Consider the following 21,163-nt stretch of genomic DNA (forward strand, 5'->3'; position numbering starts at 1 on the left):
CCGACCAACTGAACTGGGCTTAGGATGCTGTATCTTTGGTGTCATCGCAGCCTGGTTCTGCCGGGATCTTGGAAAAAAGGTAATCAAACGATACTCCTTAACATCCTGATAGCCTTGCTTCAGTGTGTAGGACGATTGACCACCTGCCTAGGTAGATGGTAGTCTCCAATAGCGGAAATGTCTTCCTGGACGGATCGTGCAATTGAAAATCCCGTTGGCTTATCGTCGTTACAACTATCACTGCGCTGTCTTCCCCCGCATAAAACGAACATGAGGTGTATGGGGTGAATCCGGAGTGACTATCCGAGCATTCCAAGTCAGCCGAAGCCGCTGAACTTCTATGTCAATTATGTCGGGTATACGTAACGAAAAGTGTGCTTTATTTGATTCTGAACGTTCTCGCTACAGGCGCGTAGTATGTAAGGTAGAACTTATTGACAACTAGTGTGCCGATCCGGTATGCCGAGTTGCGATACCACTTAATCAGCATCATGTAGGCGTCGTCGTTGATGGTGCCCAGTCTGATGGCCTCGTAGCGTCCGGTTTGAATCCTCTTGAGCACTTTTGGGGCGTCCAGGTCTTCCTTGCTGGGGTAGAGTCGAACTTCTCCTCCATTAGCAAGCCGCATGCTGTGAATGGAACCATCGGAGATAAAAGCAGTCCGAGGAACGGCAAATGTGTGGATAAGAAGCGCCCTCGGCTGAGAGAAGTTTAGACCAGGACTTCGCGGGTCAAGGCCGGACAGGGAAACTGTGGTACCGTCTTCAAGGTGTAGCTGAACACTGGCCATGTCAAAGTCTTCTGAGCTGCTGATGCTGTGAGAGTCCAACGGTCTTGGCCACGTTACTGAACCTTCCCACCCAGTCCAGGACCACGAAGGGAATTGCTTGCGTCTCCTCGTGGGCTTGTACAGTTCATGTCTCCAAGAGAGAGCTGCCAGAAGATACCCTGAATAGTCCACATTGCCAACAGAAGCAAGTATGTCGTCTTTCGGGTGGAAAAACGGGATACCCCAGACTTGTCGCACCGGGAAGTCTGTTGTCGACTCTAGCCGCTTGATAATCCCACCAAAAGCATTCATGCCGTCTTCGTCGAAACTCAATACTCGCCTCGAGTACTGCTCAGCGCACTGCAGATAAGCAACGAACTTGTTCAGTCTGGACGTCTCATCGTAATTCCCGGTGCGGTGTGTTAGATGTTCAGATCCGAAGAGAGAGCGGCCAATGTAGTCGTCGAGATGGGATCTCCGCTTCCGATATAACGCGTCGAAAGATATGCGTAGACTCTCGTGGCAGTTCATAGAGCTGCATTCGAAGTAAAGCTGGTCTTGGGTGAAGACAAGACGTCGGCTCGACAGGACAGCCTCCTGGTACGTCCAGCCTCTCGTTGCCCATCGCGATTTCAGAATATTTTGTTGAGGTGACGGAAGAGCTGAGCGAAGGTTGAATCGTTCGTGTGGGAAGAAGCTCTGCTGTGATGGCCTTTCTGTCGAAACCCCTGGCAAACCATGCGTCTCGTCGTCTCCGGCTGCTGCAACTATTGTAAGTGCAGCATTCTGATACACGAAGTCCATGTGCATGATTTGCTCGTGTTTCTTGCCGCTATCGTGCTGGTCGATGCAGTACTTGTCGACCCAGATGTACCGATAGCCAAGTGCTGTTGTGACCTTCATGGCATCTTCGATCACCTGTGGTGGATTCCTGGGTAATGACGTTCCCGTGTCCGTGAACTCCAGGAGGCTACTCGTACTCTTTCCCCATACGTAACTCAGGGCAACGTATTCTGGGTGCCCATCGTCGGGCAAAGACTCTACTGTGATGACTCTCCGGCTTTCGCAGTCGATGAGTTTCATATTCGGCAGAGCGCCTTGCCCGCGATGGCAAGTTGTGTGATGTTTTGTGCAGCAGTCCAGCCACTCCACGACAACTCGGGGGTTAAATTGAGGCGTGACTATTCGTGGGGAGAAGATGCGTGTATTCTTCTGAATTTCACGATGCCACATTACGAGGCCCTGCTTGGCCACAAGCTTCTCCAGTCGTGAGTTGTCTCTGCCCCCTGTGTGGGTGAAATCCGCCGGAACCACGGCAAGGAAGAAGTCGGTCAGATCTTCTGATTCGAACAAGTAACTCTTGTCCCCTTTCCAGAACCCTTGCCTGTGCGATCGCAAAGCGATGTGCGGCACGAGTGGGAAAGCTCGTAATTCCGCCGTGTGAACCGAGCCGGATGCTGCCGGATCGATGTCGACGTACAGCTTGGAGAAGAGCTGACATAAATCGCAGTCCTTGGGGTCCTCAAAAGTTCGTAGCCGGGCGAGTACGACACCGTCTACCAGAGCAGATAGTGTGTACCCCGGAAGCCGGTCCGTGGCTCGCCAAATGTCCAGATCTCGGCATGCCTGACATCGACTGGGCATGGTGTTTTTGACCGAGGGAGGCGCTGGCGCGCTGAACCGCTTGCTTGATAGTGAGAATGATGGAACAAAAGATCGCCTGAGAAGCTGGTAGAGGCTTGTTCAGTAGGAGCTCCGCGAGTAGCCACTCGAGTGTGTGTTTCTCACCGAAAAGCCCGAGGGCAGGCTATTTGACGCAAAGGTGTCGTCGTCGGGAGGCATGATGAAGACGTCTCGGTCTTGTGGTATTTTATCGGGGCTCTGATCTTTCCTGTTGGAGAACAGTCTGCGAGTGAAGGAGATGGTAGCTGCCATCGAAGGTCGTAAAGCAATCAATATTTACTTTCGGTATTGCCTATGGACTGGGACTGGGGAAGGAGAATGCCTGGCTCGCAAGTTCCGAAGGTGGTGCGGTGCATTGGTAAATTGGGGGCCAGAAGGCGAAAAAGGAAGCAAAGCTGACTGCAGGTCTGGAGCTCTTGGCCCCCCCTTGCGTCGGTTGGAATTCCCTAGAGTGCCTCATTCCCGCGCGATTGGTTATCTCCACAGGGGATGGACAACTAGCGTGGAAACCACTCTCGGCAAGAGAGATGAAGGGACGGAATGGGTGATGATGTCTTCGGCCGAACGACATGGCCACGCGCTGTTCCCCAGTTTAACAGGGCGTTCCACAGCTTCCAGAAATACCTTCTATCCTCGCCTAAGAAGCACGGCCGTCCGGAACGACTCCCAATTTCACGAGAGATTATCAACCGCGACCGCCGCAGCGCAGCGCCAGCAAACAAAACGCCTGTCACAAACTTTCCATCAGCAAACAAAGTTTCCATTAATCAGACCACGAACAGGTATCATATTTCAAAGGAAACTCAAACACTCAATCCGACAACCCCGGATATCCAAAACGCCAAGCCGCGACCTCGCAGTAATCCGATGCGGCCGCACTGCGTCTACTTCTCCTCGTCCTCGGCCTCAGCAGCTTTGCCCTTGCCCGTCATGCTGGACACCAAGTCCGCAAACCGGCCCTTCGATGCCGCCTGGTGGGTATCAAATTTCGGTGTTCCGGCTGGTGTAACGGCGGCGGACGTCCCCTCAATGACATTGGCGACCTCCTTGTAGTGTTCGCGATCCTTGACAAACCGCGTCAGGTACATGGTCGTTTGTCTCTTCGGTTTCGACATGATGCGCTCCACCTCGGCCTCGTACGCCTTGTCGTAAATGTTGAAGTCTACGTTGGTCGGCGACTCGGCTACGGCACCTGCCGACGGCTCGTTCTTGTCGAACTCGTCTCTGGCACCGAGGCCGATACCAAGGATCAGCGGTTCCTTATCGGACCTTTCGTTCGTATCGCCGCTCTGAGCATCGCCGCCTCCTTGCTTCTTCAAGAACTCGCGACGTTTTGCGACGAGGGCTTCGATTTCTGCTTCTCGAGCTGCATCCCTGTCTTGGTTGGACGGCTGATTACTGCCGTCATCCCTTGGCGAGGTTGCTTCAGGTTTGAGTCTTTGTCTCCGCCTGATGAGGATAGTCTTGAACTTGTGGATCGCTTTCATCTATCACGAGGTTAGGGATGTCCCTGCGACGAACGTCCTCACTTACCACACAGAGGAGATGATTCATTTTCCGCGTAAAAGCGCGGTTCAGCTCGAGCTCGTTTGGGGGCTCAATAAGAACTGAGCAGTTCTCCTCCTTGGACAGCAAGGGATCGGCGCCACCTTTCGTGACCCAAGGATGGTCCTTTGTCTCGTTAGCAATGTCGAAAGACGGATAGCTGTTGTACGCACCCTCAATTCGGTCATCGGGATGCGGCTTTTGGGATCCTTCTCCAAGACTCTGTTCATAAGATCTACGAAGTCGGGGTTTTCGTCGTCGGGAATGCTCGGAGACTCGGTCTTGATGGCTTCGTACATTTCCAGCACGCCATCGTGTTCGAAAGGAATCTTGCCATAGCGCAGGCAGTAAAGCGAAACACCCATGGACCAGATGTCGGCGGCTTTACCATCCACATCGCCATGTCTGACTACGCAGAGCTCAGGGGCAAGAAATGCGGGCGAGCCGGCTGACTTGGCAGTCATCATGCCATCTCCGGGCTTCTCGAACATCTCTGAGACTCCGAAATCCACAACCTTGAGAACGTCGTCCTCAGTCAGGAGGAGGTTATCCGGCTTGATGTCACGGTGAATGACGCCTTGTTCGTGCACTGAACCATGTCAACACATGCCTACGAAATGGGTCATACCACGACTTACAATACTCGATGCCGAGAATCAGGTCTCGGAACCAGTAACGGCAAGAATCCTCGCTGTAGGGGGTGGCTTTCTCGTTCAGGCCGACCTTCATAACTACGCCCTTCTTGCACATCTCCAGGACCATGTACAACGAGTCCTCCTCCGGGTCGTCGAGCACCTCGATCAGTTGTACGAGGTTCGGGTGGTTCAGCTTCTTCATAATGGCAATCTCTTCTCTGATGAAGAACAGGGCGTCGCTGGCGCTCGCGGTGGTCTTGTTCTCCTGGAAATCTCCAAAATGCGCCGACAAGGGCGCGTTGAGGCTTACACGAGCGAACCGTTGGGGTCGGCGAGCACCTTGGCGCAACATAGTGGACTGCGCCCGCTTGCGCAACCGAACTTTGGAGAACTCCTTGACAGCCTAGGCGACGTGAGCTTGACTACGGTCGAGAGAGCGAGAAGGTCCTACATATTCGGTGCCAAACTGGTCGGTCGCGAGGTGGACAGCACCGTAGGAGCCCCTGCCGATCTCCTGCTTTATGATGTACTGGTTGATGCGGTGATTACTCCGTCCATCCTGGCCCTCGCTGCCATACTCAGTCACGGCGTCGAGGGTTTCCTACGTCTCGTCAGTCGGCTGGTGGTGGTGGTCGATGCTAGCTACCCCGCCCCCACCACACATCAGCGCAGCGGGGCAGCCCTTCGACGCTGACGCACCTTGACCTCGCGATGGGCAGAGGGTGTTCGACGGTGATGCCTCATGGGACTCTGGAACTTTGTCGGCTGGGCGGCCGAATCGGATCTACTCCGTACAGGCGACGAAGGTTAGAGTGCTTGCTGCCAGCTTGTGGAGCGTGGGGGAGGCTGTGCAAGTTGCATCGCAGCAAAAGAGAGGCTTGTCATTGACGACTGACGTACATATGGGCGGCGAGCGACGGGCGAGCTTCAACACCTCCTTCGCCGTGAAAACCTACTGCGATGGTAGGCGAGGGGAAGCTGCCGGTGGTGGAGAGGGTCGTCGAGGCCATGGCCGTCGTCGGCGGGGTCTGAGGGTCGCCTGGCTCAGACATTGTTGTTGTCACCAGCGCGAGGCTGTGTGTGTGTGTTGCACGAGTTGGAAAATGTTGAAGACGAGCTCAGGTTTGGAAATGACAGAAGTTGGAGAGCAAGAGGTGGGGGGTTGTGTGAGGGAGAGCAGAGCTCAGCTGAGCTTTCCCGAGTTGCGTGCCTGCGACCGAGGTGTGACGGAGTTGGCGCCGTTATGAAGTAGGTACCTAAGCGTGTGAAAACCGAAAGCGACCGAACAACGAAACCAGGGAATGGATTTGCGAGAGCGACTCAAGCTGACGCGAGCTTTAAAAATACCAAAAGAATCACAGGGAGATGGGGCAGAAGACAGAGAGAGAAAAAAAAACAAGGGCGTCATGTTCTCAGCTCTTCCCGTTCCAGCCCCCACGTCAGTTCCGTCAGGACTCAAGGACTCACAAGTCAGAGAAAGTCCCGGTCCAAGTCCCCGGTTCCCCAAGGCTTTTCAGCATCCATTTTGATGCCGTGTTATCCATCGGCGATCCCATGGACCGCGTAACATTTAATCAGTTTCGGCGCCTCAACTCGCTGTCATTGGGCGCGCGTTTTGAAAAAACAGCCTGACAGGCCACAGCAGGTGGGCTTAGCGGCTTCCTCGTAGGGCCAGCCGGTCAGGCAGCCCAGCGCAAACCCCTCCATCTGGGCGCAGTACTCTGTAAAATGGAAGGGAAAAAAAAAACGAAAGGCGCCATTCAGGCTTCAAAAGCTCCACCGCCGTCAGCAGGAACACAGCTGCCCCGCCATTGGCCCCCCTGTTCGCTGACGGGCATGCTCCAGGGTCGCCAGAAAGAGGTACCGTAGCCGCGATTCGGGGGCCCGGGGCACCGCTGAGCCGCCCGCTCATTCGCCAGTCCCGCGTCAAGCGTCCGCCGTCTTCCCCAGCGACATATCTCGGCCTGTGACACCTGGACACCTTCCCCTGCGCACACGACCAGAGCTCCGACAGCTCGCACTCCAACGACGACGACGAACCTTTTCCGAGCCAATTCACGACCGCCGAAGCTTCCATCCTCGTCGCGAAGGACCTCCCCGAACGGCATGGGACCCTGATCCCTCACAATCCCCCTCCAAAGCACCTCACCTCACCGACATCCTCTCCTCCGCCCCCCCCGGGGCCGCGCCGCCCAGTATGGTCGTCTACTCCTTCTACATCTTCGACCGGCACACGGAATGCATCTACCTGAAAACATGGCTCCCCGCCGCCGACCGCCCGACCTCACAACCACCACAACCGCCCCCGTCCTCCTCGGCCGGTGCCGCCGCCGCGCCTCCGTCCCAGCAGCTCCGCCGCGGCAACCAGACGGGCCTGGGCTCGGACGACGCCAAGCTCGTCTTCGGCACCGTCTTCTCCCTGCGCAACATGGTCCGCAAGCTCGGCGGCGACGACGACGCCTTCATCAGCTACCGGACCTCGGGCTACAAGCTGCACTACTACGAGACCCCCTCCAACCTGAGGTTCGTCATGCTCACTGACACGGCCACCCTGAGCATGCGCAACGTCCTGCACCAGATTTACATTAATTTATGGGTTGAATACGGTGAGTTACCTTTGCTTTCGGTGCTATGGTTTTGCGATGCCGGGGAGAGCCTGGGTCATTGAACACGTGTCGCTGATATCCTCGTCTGCAGTTGTCAAGAATCCTCTATCGCCGGCCGAACACAAGGGTGGAGAGGGCGTCAAGAATGAGCTGTTCGAGCTGGGCCTGGATCAGTTCATCAGGGGTCTGATGTGAAAACACCGGCGAGACTCGGATACAAACTACAAAGACGAGTGGCGGCTACGTGCCGTCCAACGACGCATAACAAGCATCAGAGCCAACCCACTGCTGGTACACACGAGCTCGACCGAGACGGCACCAACCGAATAGCCTCCAGCGCGCTGCGTGGACGACTCTACGATAGAGGTTGATAATAGACACCAAGTAAGAGAACGAAAGGGCCGCAGCGATGCCGAAAGAGAGAGTACGAGGCCGCCGCTCTTATTCTAGGCCGGCCCGTGCTTATTGGTACAGGTCGAGATGCTCATCTATCTCTTGCCCATAGATTATACAATGATACCTGTAATTCCCGTGACCACCACCCACCACCTCGCCCGCAAATCCCATGAATCTCATTAAAAAGTCGTATCCGGGCCGGAAGCCCCCTAAACCGCACTCGAAGCAGTCCTACTACTTCTGTGCTCGCCCCCACGCACTCTCAAAACTGCTTGCGGGGTCCACCACCACCACGCTCTCCTCCCCAGTCCCCTGCGTCGTCCCCTGCGTCTGGCTCGGGATGTTGGTCGTCGCCTGGCTCGGCCTCGACACGAAGTCGCTGGCCCTCACGTCCACGGCGCTGGCCATGATGCCGCCCTCCTCCTGCTGGATCTCGTTCTCCCAGTTGCTCGAGTACACCACCGCTGCGAAGCCCTCCAGGTCGCGCACCTGCTCCATCTCCTGCAGGTACTCGTTCGGCATGCCGTTGCCAATGACGTGCGCCTCCCGCGTCAGCACCGACAGGATCTTGGGCAGCAGGATGACCTGGGAGGTCCGGGGCTCCGACTGCGCGAGGTCCGGCTTGTTGAAGGCGGCGGATGCGAGCTTCTTGTCGACCAACGCGGAGAAGCCCGCGTCTAGGAGGAGGGTGAGCACATGGATGAAGGAGGGGGACTCGATCAGGTCCGAGGTCTCGTCCAGCAACCTTCTGACAGCTGGCGACGACGACGGGGACTGGGACGTTGCGCTCTCCGAGAGGATGACGGTGCTCTCTTCCAGGATGCCCGACTCGCGGAGGACGTGGTCCTCGCGGTCTCTTGGCGGGAGGAGGTACGGCAGCCACCTGGCCCTGCGGCGCTCCTCGGGCGTCTCTCCCTCGACAATCTTGCGCACCGCGAGGGTGAGCTCGGAGAACTGCTCGAAGCTGAGCAGGTCGCGCGGGCTGAGGTGGCCAAAGACCTGGCGGACAGCGGCCTCGACGCGTTGACCGAGCTCCTTCCATCCCTCGTTGAGGAGCCACCAGCTGAAAGTCAGGTATCGGCGGTTAGTCTCAAAGTCGTTTCCGTAGGGCTCCAAGCCGTCGTCGTTGTTCTCCAGGCTGATGGTCGCCTGCGCGGTGCCTGTGGCAAGCGAGATGACACTCGACAGATAACTGCGGCGGCCGAGGAGGTTGAGTTGTACCCTCGTCAGCATCGTCAGAAGCGCGAGCGTATACAGCAGCGTGAATGCCCTCGTGATAGCTGTTCCCCCTCTGTTAGCGCATATAACTGGTTCTCCGACAATCGATCACACTTACAGCTAATGGTCAAATCGTCCCACAACTGCCTCTTCGTCTTCTTCGCCTTCTGCGCCGCCGCAGCCCCGGCAGTCCCTCCATCCTGCGCGCCCTCACCGCTCGTCGCAGCGGCACTGGGCACCGTCATCTGGCTCGCATGCAGCCCGCTCTCGCTCTGCACACCACTGCTCACGACGCTCCGGCCGTCGTCGTCGGCCGTCATGGTGGTATCCGCGATACTCGGCGGGCTCGCGCTGTCGCCCTTGAGACTCTTCGTCTGCCCCTTCATCTTCTGGATCTCGTACGTGATCTTCTCCGTGTTCATGGCCTCGAGAATGCTCGTCGTCGCGGAGGGGAGGAGGGCAAGGACGGTGAAGGTGCAGTCTTCCTGGTTCTGCTCGAATCGGCGGCGGAGGCTGTTTTCACACGAAGGTCAGTCGACTTGCGGCCCAATTGCACGGCAGACACGGGACGGCGGGATTGAGATGCTCACTTCTCCTTGGCGACGCGATCGCTGCTCATGCGTTCGCGCGCATCATTGATCTTGCCCAGGACGTACTGCGTCACGACGTAGCCGGCACCGACGACTCCCACGCCGACGGCGAGAGGCGTCCTGTTCCGGCGGAACCATCGCCGAGTCGCGTCGAACATGATATCTTGTGCTGCGCCAGTGCCTGGGGATAGTTCCCTTTTTCTTGTGTTTCAACTCTTCAATTCGAAAAAGATGAAATGCCACTTTCGGTGGCGTGGTTGGGAGGTGGATGGGGTAGAGTCGCAAGCTTCCGATAGCGCAGCACCTCAGAAAGAGCCAAAGCTGGCACACGACACGATACGAGTGAATTGTAACTAACACAGACCCGAGAGTGAGATTAAACCGAATAAAACTCTACGAGGCTGCTGCGAGAATCATATGAAAAGAATAAGATCAGGCGGGTGACGCGAAATTGGCATATGAGAAAAAAAATAACGGCTTGGACGGAGGGGGTTATTGAGCTCTGGGAAGGCTTGTCGGCACGTAATGAGGTATCAATTAAGCAGAGAGCAAGGGAAAGGATAGCTCCCGTCCTCTGGCTCCAGCTTGTTCGTGGGACCGTGATTACCTCGGCCCAGCCACAGCACGTTGCTTTACTACGCTCATTAACTGAAGTGAAGTGAGTTCAGATGGCCCGTGGCAGGTGTCTCTCTGTGGCTGGAGAATACTACCTATGTTACTCTACCTGCTGAGTGCCCGCTGACTGCTCGACATCGGGCGACGTGGAAACGAGTGCCCGAGGTGAGCCGCCGCCTTCCCCCGGGACCCATGCCCAAATGGAAAGCACGGGGTAAACGCATCCCTGCCCACCTGGGCTCACCTAGCGTGACTTTCCCCCGACGAGGTCCCGTCGCTCCTCTTCTGCCCCCTTATCGGGGCACCCGGCAGGCGCATCCCACTGTGACTGAGATGCCCCTCCCGTCCGCTTCCCATCTTCTGACACCCGACATTCATCGACCGGGAAAGGACATCAGCCACCAAAAACAACACCCGGGAGTCGCAAATCCCCTCACGACACGTAGGAAAGAAACGACCCTCGAACGATGCAGACCCAGAACCCCCCAGAATTCATCCTGGACGCCTTCGCGGACCCGGCGTCCGTAAGGGACGTCGTCAAAGGTACATCCCAATCCATCCCCATCGTGTCCAGTCCAACCCCAGTCCGGCCGTCCGCCCCGCCAAACGTCATATCCCTCAACGGGCCTCCGTTCACGATCGCAACTCTCCCCCTCTAAACCGCCACGACAACAAGACCTCACCTTCCACCACATGAGATGGACTAACATGGAGCAACCTTTCGAAACGCAGGAATCCTTCACACAATCTTCTTCCACCGCTTCTTCCCCGCCGTCGTCCCCTACACCCGCGAGGTCCTCGACCTGACCCTCCCCTACGTCGACGACGTCGAGCTCGAGACCATGATCGACCAACGCGCCGCCGCCCTCGCCCGCCAGCTCGACGCCGAGCGCTCCTCCAACACGGGCCTCGGCGGCGGCGGCGGCAGCGGCGGGCGCGGGCAGCTCAACGTCCAGTTCTTCGAGAAGAAGCGCAGGAAGGCCTGGCTCATGCGCGGCGACGAGGAGGTCTGCTGGGAGTGCTGGACGCTCAAGGTCACCGTCGCGGAGCCCAGGACCGAGACGGGTGGGTTTTCGCTACACTCTACTGTTTGGAGAGAGGACAAGTGCTGACAAGACATGTACACAGAGAGGGCAAAGGTCCGCAAGGCCATGGAACAAACGCTCATGACGACCGTCATGAAGGTCATCACCTTCGTCAACGCCCACAAGGACCACATCCCCCCGATAACGACGCAGGGCTCCAACCCGTTCCCCTACCAGATCAACATCAACCAGAAGGAGAGCGGCTGGGCCACGAGGATGGGGATATACTGAGAGGGGACGTCTAATATATGTCACGAATTTCGAAGATGACGAGGGCGAGCGACGCTCCTCCCTGCTTGAATGTTGCCACGGTAAGCGAATACACGAGGATACTTGGTTTCTAAGGCGTTATGGATAATGGGCATAGACAGACATGTTGGGCATGGGATTTAGAGCAAATTCAATATGATACCCGTTCTTGAGTTACTTGGGCTTGGTCACAAGACTGCGAACTTCGTGACCTTTCATGTTCCGGAGGTGCTGGAAGGTTTTATGCCAAAAGAGAGCAAAGGCCTAGCAGTAGGTGCTGAATCTGCAGAGGTGTTGCGACGATGGCTGCGTCTTGAGAGGGAAGCTACACGTTCTGGCAGAGAGCCTTGTAGATATATCCGACTAAAACGTTGATCAGCGTCGAGACGGTCAACTTCGGCGAGCACAGTGCAGTAAAGACGGAAGAGCGAATGTTTTAGTCCGGTCATCTGACCAACTCAAAGAATGTGATGATGGTTCGTACTAGCATTTACCACTAAGTGTCCTCCGCGCGGAGGAAGCTGTGATCTCGCGCGACACATCCAGAAAAGCAAAAAACAGTTTTCTCACAACAAAAATAACAACGCACGCACGCAAAAAAGCCGTTCGGCCAAAACACTCCTCGCCAGGTCCGTAGTGTGCAGCCCGCAAACCCGCCGTGCCAACAGCCGTAGAAGCAATCGCAGTCCCAATGTTTCCCTTCCTACCAGAATCATGTTTCCCTCCCCCAATAAGCCAGTATGCGCGCTGCTTTCGTCATTATCATAAAGCAACAATCATGGACAGCGAAGTGAAAAAGCCTCGGGGCCCATATCAGACATTAGTCTTTAAAGTCAATCCAGCCCAAAAAGTTCTTTTCCCGCTCCATTATCGTGTGGGTCGACGCCTGAGCATCGGACGTTATGCCAATAAGTATGTTCATACATCGTAACGGGTCGTCATGTCTCAGCGCCAATGAGACGGAAAGGCCTCATTGAAGAGATTAGAATTGCGTGGTGTAACTCCGTCCAAAAGCAGGCTTGCTGGGCTTGGAGCTCGACGACTTGGGCTGCGAGCCCGAGCCGATCTTCTCAAAGCCCTGCAGAATGTCGAGTCCGGCGTACTCGTTGGGGTCCTCCGGCATGAAGTCGGTGGTGTCGAATGTGAAAGAGGGCCAGTCGCCCTCGGCTGCAACCTCGTAGAAAGAGGAAGAAATCTTGGTCGGAGAAGGGAACCTCCACTGGGAAGCGCTGTCGCCGCCCTTGATGGGAGATGAGAGCCCATCAAACACTTTGCTGGGGGTTTCCCACATGGTAGAATTTTGCGCGGGGGCCTTCAGGAAAGGTGTGGAGATTACCGACTTGCCGTTAGCAGAGTCTGTGGCATCAGCCAGAGCGCTGGCCGAGGTTGTGCGCTCAACGCGAGGTCGCCTAACGGACTTCTTCGAAGGCGACTCTTGAGGGAGCCCATCAAAGAAGTCGTTGTCCATGTCCTGGAAGATGTCGAAGTCACCGGGGGCCAAGAGGTTGTAGTTGTAGACAGTCTCGTCCAGGTTGAAGGCCGGGCTCCACGGGGCATTGGTGTCACCAGCGCCGTTCATCTTACGGAGCGGAGACTGAAGCATCTGACGGACATGGTCGCGGTGAAGACGGAGGTTGGTGTTCGGCGAAGCGGACGGCGGTGCCTTCGTAGGCGGCTTCAGCTTCATGGCCGGCGTCAATGGCGGCAGCATCTGTCCTTGTTGGCGGAGCGGTGATGAAGATGGTGGGGCGAAGGCGTTGTATGACCGACCCTTGCTAGGGCTGTCGTATGAGGAAGCGCGCAGGCGAATAATCTCATCCTCGGCCCTGCCGGCGCGGCTGCGCTTCCGGGGGCGGTCAGCCTCCGAAGTCAGAATGCCGGTCTTCGGCTGCCGCAGCGCCGACGACTCCAGGGAGGAAATGTAGCCGCTGTCGTCCATTGAGGCAAACTTCCTATGAGATCTCGTAATGGAAGACGCGGGTCCGCGGCCGCGGCCGGGCGGCGGAGGCGTGCGACTGCGGGGCTCCATGTGTCGGGGAATCGGCGGTGAAGAGTGCATTGTAGGAGGCAGGGGAGAGCCGTCCTGATCCAGTCCCTTGTCGTGTCCATCTTCTGGGACGGCCGAGTCGGAAATGGGAATGGTCGCATCGGATGAAAACTCGACGGGCACGGTAGCCTGAGACGTAGGCAGCGGCGGAAGCGAGACGTGGTTGATCGGTGCGGGAGGCGGCAGAGTCGGCTCCTGGAGAGGCATGTTGACGGGTCTCGAAGGCTCCATTCGGGTCGACATGACGGGGACATTTTCGGCGGTCGTAGCCGTCTTCCTCGCGGGCTTATCCTTCATGAATTGCTGCTCCATGCCCTCCTGAATGGTCCAGTAGTTGCCCTTGCCCGGGTCGTCCTTTGGCCGCTCCACCTTAATGAAGGCCTTGTGAAGACTGAGGTTGTGTCGAATGCTGTTCTGCCAGCCCGATTCCTCCGCCTTGTAGAAAGAGTACGTGTCCGAGATCCATTTGTAAATCTGCGCAAGCGTCAAGCGCCGGTTGGGAGATCGGAGGATGGCCATGCCGATGAGAGTCGCGTAGCTGTGTCCCGGTTTCGTCCCGTCGTCGCAAATCGGAGGAAAGGAATCATGGGGCGGCAGACCGGTGTCCTCGGTCTTGACCTTCTTGAGCGGTCTATTTTCCTTGATCGGGGCGGCCTCCATCAACGTGCGCTTGCCGGGTGCCTTGTGCATGTAGAACTGATCGAAGTTGATTGTCGGCGGCGCAGGGTACAACTGCGGGTGCACGTTTTCCTTTCCAAACCCGGCGGCGAGATCTACGATGGGAGGTTTTTGCGCGACGGTCTTGAACTTGGACAGGTAGGGCTTCTTGTGAAGCGAATCGGTGTTTGGTGTCTTTGCCAAGGGTGGCGCCATCGGCACCATGTTGAGTCTGTTGCCTTGGGATTTCAGAGGGGCGAGCGGCGAATGCTGGTTGCCTGACGATGCCTTCAACGGCGAGTGTCTGTCGGAAGCGAGTGGTGGCGGGTTGAGAACGACGTTGTTGTTGCTTGCGGCGCCGAGAGGTCTCCTCGGGGGCTTTGATGCGGCGGGCATGGGTGCGTGGTTGATCATTGCGGTCGAGTTCTCGAAGAAGTCGTCTTGGTAAATTTGTAAAGGCTCATGGGAGCCGGCGAAGCGCGTGGGTTTGGCCATGTCGGCCGATTAGTCCTCGTGCTCGATGTCGTCTCCGAATCGGGTGTCAACTGCGGTTGGGTCGGGTAGTGGGCTGAAAGTGGAAGGGCATGTCAGCGAGCCGTAAGGCATCGGGTTAGATAAGTAGTCGCGGTGTGCGGTGGTGAATCTCCCGTCCTGACAGGGCAGAGTTCCAAGGTTGTTGACCCGAACGGGGTTTCGCATGATTGAAGGGAGGAGAAAGAGTGAGGAGACTCATGGCTCACCTTGGTCGGGTCTAGATGCTGGAAATGACTTGTGGGTCGTGAATGCAAGGGGGCCTTTTGGCGGTCAAATTGTTAGGCGGACGACGAGTCGCGATCTTGACCGACGGTTGAATGCGATGCGATGCAGCAGCAAAGTATGGTGCGATGATGTATTCAGAGCGAGTTGACGTCGAATGGCAAAGGTGTGCGTGAAGCTTCACTTTGTGGCTGCCAAAAGTTGGTTGTTTGAAAAGAAAAGAGGGGATATCAGGCACGATGGCGCGCGGAGGGAGGAGGGTAGGTTAGATGTAATACTGCGGTGCTGAGTGAGAGGAAGGCGTAGCGTAAGGTAGCGTAGCGGCAAGACAGGCGAGGCGACCTGGAGTGAGGAGAAGGTAGACAAGTCGAGGTTAGCGAGTTGTAAGGTGTGGGAGGGTCGAAGAGTCGGCGGCGGCAGGAGGATAAGGTACAAAAGTTAATGGAGGAAAAGTAGACGGGAGAGCAGAAAGTAGAGGTCGTGGACTGTTCAAGGCGAGTCGAAAGAGTGGAGGCCCGGGTTGGTACTTGAGTCTTGCTTGACACACTGACACTGACTTCCAGTGAGAAGGTGTGAGGTGCAGGAAAGAGGAGCCACAGAGACGGCCAGCTCAGCACGCCCACGCCGTGGCCCACACGCCCAGAGATGTCCGAGTGGGGACTTTGCAGTATTCTGGAGCACGGGAGGAATGGGCGATTGGACAAGAGGAGCGTGGGCTGTGACACGACCTACGAATACCCTACCACTACCAGGCTAGACGACTAGGGTACGCCGAATGGTGGCAGCAAGGGTGTGTGGTGTAGAGTGAGAGTGTGCAGCGTTAGCCGGGGATGGGATGCAGGGAGTGTGTGCCTTCAGTCAATCAGTCTTTCTCAGTCTCTCTCTTCTTCGCAGTTGATATCGTCCGGGGTGCGAATGGCATTGGCCATAACCGACATGGATCTTGATGAGAGAGAGAGAGGGTGACGGACACGATGGATGTCGACCGTTTGCTGGAACACGCCGACTGTCGATTAAAGAGTCCGAGATGCGCTGCGAACGGCCAAATGAGTACCCGGTCTCGGGGTCGGTGCTCCTTCCAAAGCTTTGTAGGCCGTTGAACGTCAGGCGGCGGTGACGGCGAGGAGCTTGAGCGTTTGTCTTTGCGTTTGCTCGACCGTCTTCGCCGTCGTGAATGGCTTCGTCGTTGGTCGTCGTCGTCGAAAGAGGGCCAGTCGTCCCGGTCTTTTTGAAGCAGGCTTCCGACGCCGTCCGGCTCCAGTTCAGGTCGACCTGACGTCCTCTAGGCTCTACTGCGTACCTTCGGTGCGAAGTACCGCAGTGCACAGAAGCACCGCCGCCAACAGACAGCCGAGACTCACAGAAAGATGTTCAGCAGGGCTCCCAGGTCCAGGTCCAGGCTTGTCAGACGGGACTTTCAGGCGCGGTGGAGAGCAGAAAGAGGGGGGTGGATTGTGGGTGTGGTGTGTGCGCGGGTTACGTCCGGCAGAAGAGAGAGAGAGAGTCTCCCGTCCGTCTTCTTTCCAAGCCGGAGAGAGGTGACGACGATTGTACGAAATGTGAATGGACGAGTTGGCGACGGGGAACAGGACGGGAAGGCTATGCTATGCACGTATGCAAGCAGGTTTTGCAGTTCATGCGAGACTCCGTCCGCAGACGCGCCGCTTTTTCTCTTGCTCTTCCTTTTTTTTTTTTTTTTGCTCCTCTGCCGTTTTTTTACGTTTTGTTCCGCAGATTGTCTGACAGCCAGTCAGCGTTTCCAGCCGTGTTTCTTCTGATGGAGCGTCCACCTGCACCGTCCTGGGATGAACGCTGTTGAAGAGGCTGGAGTCGCGATGCGGGCTGCAGCCAGCGGCGCCGCACGCATGCAAGGCAAGGAATTGCCGGGGAAGGGAAAATCAAGGGTGGATAGCGTGGACAATGATGCAAAACCGCGATGCTCTGTATCCGTATCGTTTGGCCTTCTTCCTTCCCAGTACAATGCAGAGCAATAGCGAGTCTCGAAACCACCAGATGATTGTCAAAGAACGCCGAGCCACTCGAGCCAATCTGGTGGTAGCGCAAGCCCAAAAAAAAGACACCAAGGGCTCGTTCGTCTTTGCCTCGTCTGACACAATGGTCGAGGTGCTAGTTTGGCTGTTCATTCATGCCATCAGTGTGAGGTGTGAGGTCGTACGTCCGAAGGGCTAAGCGCCCATCTGCCCATTAATTCGGTTGATCTGCATCCGCAAAAACGAGCTTCCTATCAGATAAGCAGAATGACGGGAGTGCAAAAGTGTGTGTCGCCTGTTCTGTGTCTCTCTGCGACGACGTTTTTTTGGCCGTCTTCTCCTCTATCTCACTCTCTCAGTCCGGTGGCGTCGTCGTCATTTGGCGGTCTCTCGTCTGGCCTTTGTGTGCGGTGCTGCCGGGATTGATTGGGTTGAAAACCAAGCGGGAGGTCATGGAATGTCGTTGGCGCGTCCGAGACGCGTCCGAGGAAAAAACAACAAACGCGTGCTTATCCACCAATCAGAAGCCTGATATCACATGACTGCGGGTTCGATTGGCTCGGGTGCTGCAGCGCTGAAACTGGGCTGTCCCGACCTATCAAACACTGCGAATCACGGATACCGTTGAACGTGCGAACGGATTGACGGCAGCAACTTTTTGTCAATTTCACTTCTTTTTTCCAAATTTTCGAAAGAAATTTTCTGCCGGCACGCAATGATTTCAGTCTTTTCTCTTAGAAACGGTATCCGTAATTCATCTGGCGCTTGACAAAACCCGAATGTCTCGCGACGATTATCCCCGTTGTGAGACTCAGACTATTAACAACTGAGACCCCAAGACCAGGTCTCACGCTGGCCAGATCGCCAGGTACGGAATGTGCCCGTCGTCTCACCATATCCGATGATATAAGAGCCCGGCCGATGGAATCATGGATGGCGATGGTATTCATCGGCTCCGTTCGACTTCATCATTCTCATTCTCCCGCGGACTCTGGGCTCTCATGATTCTTGGCTTGGGTCTGGCCGAATCGAGCATCGCCAGGTGGCACAGCTCGGACCTTCAGGAGATCCTATGCTCGCCATCACCGTCTCGTCATCTCCAGACTTCAGCTGCCCAAATCCTAGCCTAATGCCCTTCTAGAACAAGAGCCCTGTCCATGATTTCCATGGGTCGCCAGAGTCCAATCATGACTAAAATATGGCTCGAGCCTCAATGCAGGGAGTCGTGAATGCACTAACAGAAACTGCACGGATGTGCACTGAGATAAACCCCCCAAGAGGCTAAGGTAGGTAAGACTAATCCACAAGGTAATCGTAATCCCACGGATAAGCGGTAGCCATCGTTGCCTTGTGCGGAACGGCCGCTGGAGCGTGTCTGACGAATAAGCATGCCGTGGTCGAGTCGTCTCTCGTGAATCGCGTGGCGGCCTCTCTCCAGACGGGCTGAATGTCTATCAATCACAAGTAAACGACTCACCCGTCAGTGATCGAGACCGCCATCTGCTATTTGTAACGTCAAACAGAGATCACTCAATGGGCAGGCAGGCAGACAAACGACGGAAGGTCAGCGCCAATTGCGACGCCTCTGCTACGACATTTGTCTCTCCACAGGCGCCGAGACCTTGGGGTTCACGGGCTCAAGACCGGCCGGGCGAGCTTGTAAACCGCCTCAGGTACGGGGAAGAGGTCTCACAGCTCCAAGACAACATCCCATCATCGAGACCCCATCTCGCCAGGCACAGGACCATTAAGAAAGAGGCATCTGACACTAGTCATGATACCTGTTGCCTCCGGGCTGTCACCCGTTGAGTTATCATCACATATCTAATTGCGTTGGTATCCGTATTGCATCGACGTTTTTCTCCAACGTCAAATGCGGTGCTACGTGAGGTAGCCTTGACTGAACTTGACATATCTGAGAGTGAGACCCCCTGCACACGGTCCTTCCATCCGATGATACGAGTACCGAGATACGTACCTAACATCGACATGTCCACCCCATCCGTGACATCATTTCTCGGTGGATTGCTGGAAAGCCAATCCTTTCACACATGTTTCCTGCTCTTTTTTTCCAGAAACCTCGTGTCTCTCTTCTTCCCGTGCTCGTGCCCAATCGCGCCCCCGGCTCACCACCCTCAATCAAACCGTTTCCACCTCTTCGAGTCTCATTGGCCGTGTTGGGTGACAGTGTTTCAACAAGAATTGGGACCAACTCCCAGTTCCTCCCATCATCTCGAAGCCACTTCCCAGTCGTCTCTCAGTCAGGCAAGTCGTTGTTGGACTCAAAATACGTACCTTGAGAGCTGCGTCCCGGGTCTCTTGCTTGAGAGCGCGCGAAAGCAGGGTTCCCGTCTCACCTGCGGCTGCTTGAAGCCCGCTTTCCCCTCCTCTTGTCACTTCAAAATGGGACTTTTTTTCAGCCGGTACCTGACGGGATCCTCTCCCATGTGAATCTCGCCCACCAAGTCGCGCGCACAACCTTCACAAACGGCGAGGGTGGCCCCCCGTACCCCCGTGTGTCCCGTACCTGAACCCGACCGACCACGAACCTGACCACTGGCGTGCCGGGCGCAAAGAAAAAAAAAAAAAAGGGCAAAAAGACTTCGTCCAAGGTTCAGCCCAGTCGTCGGGTCCCTGTCAGTCGATCTCTTCGCATAAGATGCAAATCTTCCCTTCCGGGAGATATCCCATCTCGCAAATCAATGACAACGCATCTAGCTCGCCCCGAATTCTGACTCTTCTTCCCCAATCCGGCATGAACCCGTCCTCCAGGCCAAGGTCGAATTCTTACCGTTTGGCATTCATGTCCTGGGGCCCTTGGAAGGAACCAGAGAAAGAAAAAGTCTGTTCGATCCGTCATCGAGATCCCCACGGAATCCAGTCCGATGACCGAGAATTTCGGCTTCCCCTTCTCACTTCCCGGCTGATATGATGGAGAAATTAATGCTGCAAAAAAGTCTTCAGCTTCTCCGTAGGTCGCAAGAAGGAAAGGCTCCTCTCGTCATCCTCTTACCACCAGTCCCATCAGAATGGCATTGATGGCCCGATATGAATGCCCCGGCCCGTCCAACTGCCAGCTCACTCCGTCAATGGAACATGGAACCTGCGCAAACGCGATCGCGGACCACCGCCGACGGCACCGTCGCTACCAACTACACCACACTACTGCACTCTGCAATCTGCACCCCTCTTCTCCTCCTCCTCCTCCTCCTCCTCCTTCCTGTCTCTCTCCATCATCTCCTTCACGTCGCTTTCGCTGGGGCCCATGCGACATCCATCCCTGCCATCTCGATATTAATAGCGTTACCTCTGATATACCCGCCCAAAGTGCCGGACGTCGACGTCCTCCTCCCCATCCGCGCCGCACCTTACCAGCGGTATCCGTACCTTGGCGCACACGATTGTCTGCCCTGCCTTACAGGCCACCTTATCGCTGCTCCATGCGACTGGCCCCATATCGCCAGATAACCCGACAAGCTGTCTCTTCAGCAAAAGCCAAGGCAGGCGAAGGCGAGGCAAGGCAAGGCAGCACGATGCAAGCTTTGGGCACTTCCACTTACACCAACAGAGACCAGGGCCATCGTTCGTCGTCCGTCCGGTAACCCGATCCCTCGCCCAAGTCCGTGATCCTCGACATCCCAGAATGCATTGACGAAGACCAAAAAAAAAAAAAAGCTGGCAAACGGTCGGATCACATGAGCCGTCATCCCCAATCCTTTCTCTGTCTCTCTCTCAACAATGGAACAACGCATGGTTCGCACCAGGAACTCGACTCTCAGCTTCCCTGAACTCTGTTGTTTCTTTTCGCCTCGCTTTTACGTGCGAAAAGCTGAGCTGAACCCAGCTGTCTTCGCCTCCTGCCATTGTTTGTGCGCAAAGAAAAGATATCAGGGACCCCCGTTCAGAATAAGCAAACATACAGTCCCATCATTCGATCTCGCGGCCCATTGTCGAGACCTCGTACGCCATTCGGGACCTCCCCTCACTCAGCCTCTCCCTCTGCCCCTCTCTCTCTCTCCGGTCTTCTCGGAAAAGCGAGGGGAAAACCGCCTCGGTCAATCCAAGAAAAGAACCCCATCCATTGTGTTCGAGTTAAAAGAGCGCGCCGGGGGCGTTCTTGGAAAACAGCTCTCCCTTCCTTCGAGAGAATTCGGGACCTCTTCCAAGGCACGCCACCCCGGGGAGGCCCTCTCTCGGCCCTCTTAACATGCAACCACACAGACACTCCTCAAGAAGCTCGTCAAACTAAAAAAGAACTCCCACCGCTCGAATGTGCCCCGAATAGATGGACCTAGGTAAGCTTGGAAAGCTGGAGCTCAAG

At 56.1% G+C, this 21,163-nt stretch overlaps 6 protein-coding genes across 6 annotated transcripts; 2 read left to right on the forward strand and 4 right to left on the reverse strand.

Moving 5' to 3' along the window:
- Nucleotides 1–379: 379 nt before the first annotated feature.
- On the reverse strand, nucleotides 380–2,413 carry CkaCkLH20_06857 (uncharacterized protein; the record flags this gene model as incomplete). Its single annotated transcript, XM_038889574.1, has 1 exon — nucleotides 380–2,413. The coding sequence occupies one exon, from the start codon at nucleotides 2,411–2,413 to the stop codon at nucleotides 380–382; it is 2,034 nt and encodes a 677-aa protein (XP_038744937.1).
- A 923-nt stretch (nucleotides 2,414–3,336) lies between these two features.
- On the reverse strand, nucleotides 3,337–5,684 carry CkaCkLH20_06858 (calcium calmodulin dependent protein kinase; the record flags this gene model as incomplete). Its single annotated transcript, XM_038889575.1, has 7 exons — nucleotides 3,337–3,939; nucleotides 3,986–4,123; nucleotides 4,171–4,586; nucleotides 4,636–5,035; nucleotides 5,084–5,233; nucleotides 5,332–5,416; nucleotides 5,533–5,684. The coding sequence occupies 7 exons, from the start codon at nucleotides 5,682–5,684 to the stop codon at nucleotides 3,337–3,339; spliced, it is 1,944 nt and encodes a 647-aa protein (XP_038744938.1).
- Nucleotides 5,685–6,829: 1,145 nt separating this feature from the next.
- On the forward strand, nucleotides 6,830–7,433 carry CkaCkLH20_06859 (trapp complex subunit; the record flags this gene model as incomplete). The annotated part of the gene is made up of 2 exons (XM_038889576.1): nucleotides 6,830–7,238; nucleotides 7,330–7,433. 2 exons carry the CDS (start codon nucleotides 6,830–6,832, stop codon nucleotides 7,431–7,433), a joined length of 513 nt encoding a protein of 170 aa, XP_038744939.1.
- A 435-nt stretch (nucleotides 7,434–7,868) lies between these two features.
- CkaCkLH20_06860 (peroxin-3) lies at nucleotides 7,869–9,600 on the reverse strand (the record flags this gene model as incomplete). The annotated part of the gene is made up of 3 exons (XM_038889577.1): nucleotides 7,869–8,914; nucleotides 8,971–9,365; nucleotides 9,443–9,600. 3 exons carry the CDS (start codon nucleotides 9,598–9,600, stop codon nucleotides 7,869–7,871), a joined length of 1,599 nt encoding a protein of 532 aa, XP_038744940.1.
- Nucleotides 9,601–10,524: 924 nt separating this feature from the next.
- On the forward strand, nucleotides 10,525–11,373 carry CkaCkLH20_06861 (uncharacterized protein; the record flags this gene model as incomplete). The annotated part of the gene is made up of 3 exons (XM_038889578.1): nucleotides 10,525–10,600; nucleotides 10,790–11,122; nucleotides 11,186–11,373. 3 exons carry the CDS (start codon nucleotides 10,525–10,527, stop codon nucleotides 11,371–11,373), a joined length of 597 nt encoding a protein of 198 aa, XP_038744941.1.
- A 1,000-nt stretch (nucleotides 11,374–12,373) lies between these two features.
- Nucleotides 12,374–14,590, reverse strand: CkaCkLH20_06862 (fork head domain-containing protein; the record flags this gene model as incomplete). The annotated part of the gene is made up of 1 exon (XM_038889579.1): nucleotides 12,374–14,590. One exon carries the CDS (start codon nucleotides 14,588–14,590, stop codon nucleotides 12,374–12,376), a length of 2,217 nt encoding a protein of 738 aa, XP_038744942.1.
- Nucleotides 14,591–21,163: the final 6,573 nt, after the last annotated feature.

This window comes from Colletotrichum karsti (genome assembly GCF_011947395.1).
Source record: "Colletotrichum karsti strain CkLH20 chromosome Unknown Scaffold21, whole genome shotgun sequence".
NCBI classification, from domain to species: domain Eukaryota; kingdom Fungi; phylum Ascomycota; class Sordariomycetes; order Glomerellales; family Glomerellaceae; genus Colletotrichum; species Colletotrichum karsti.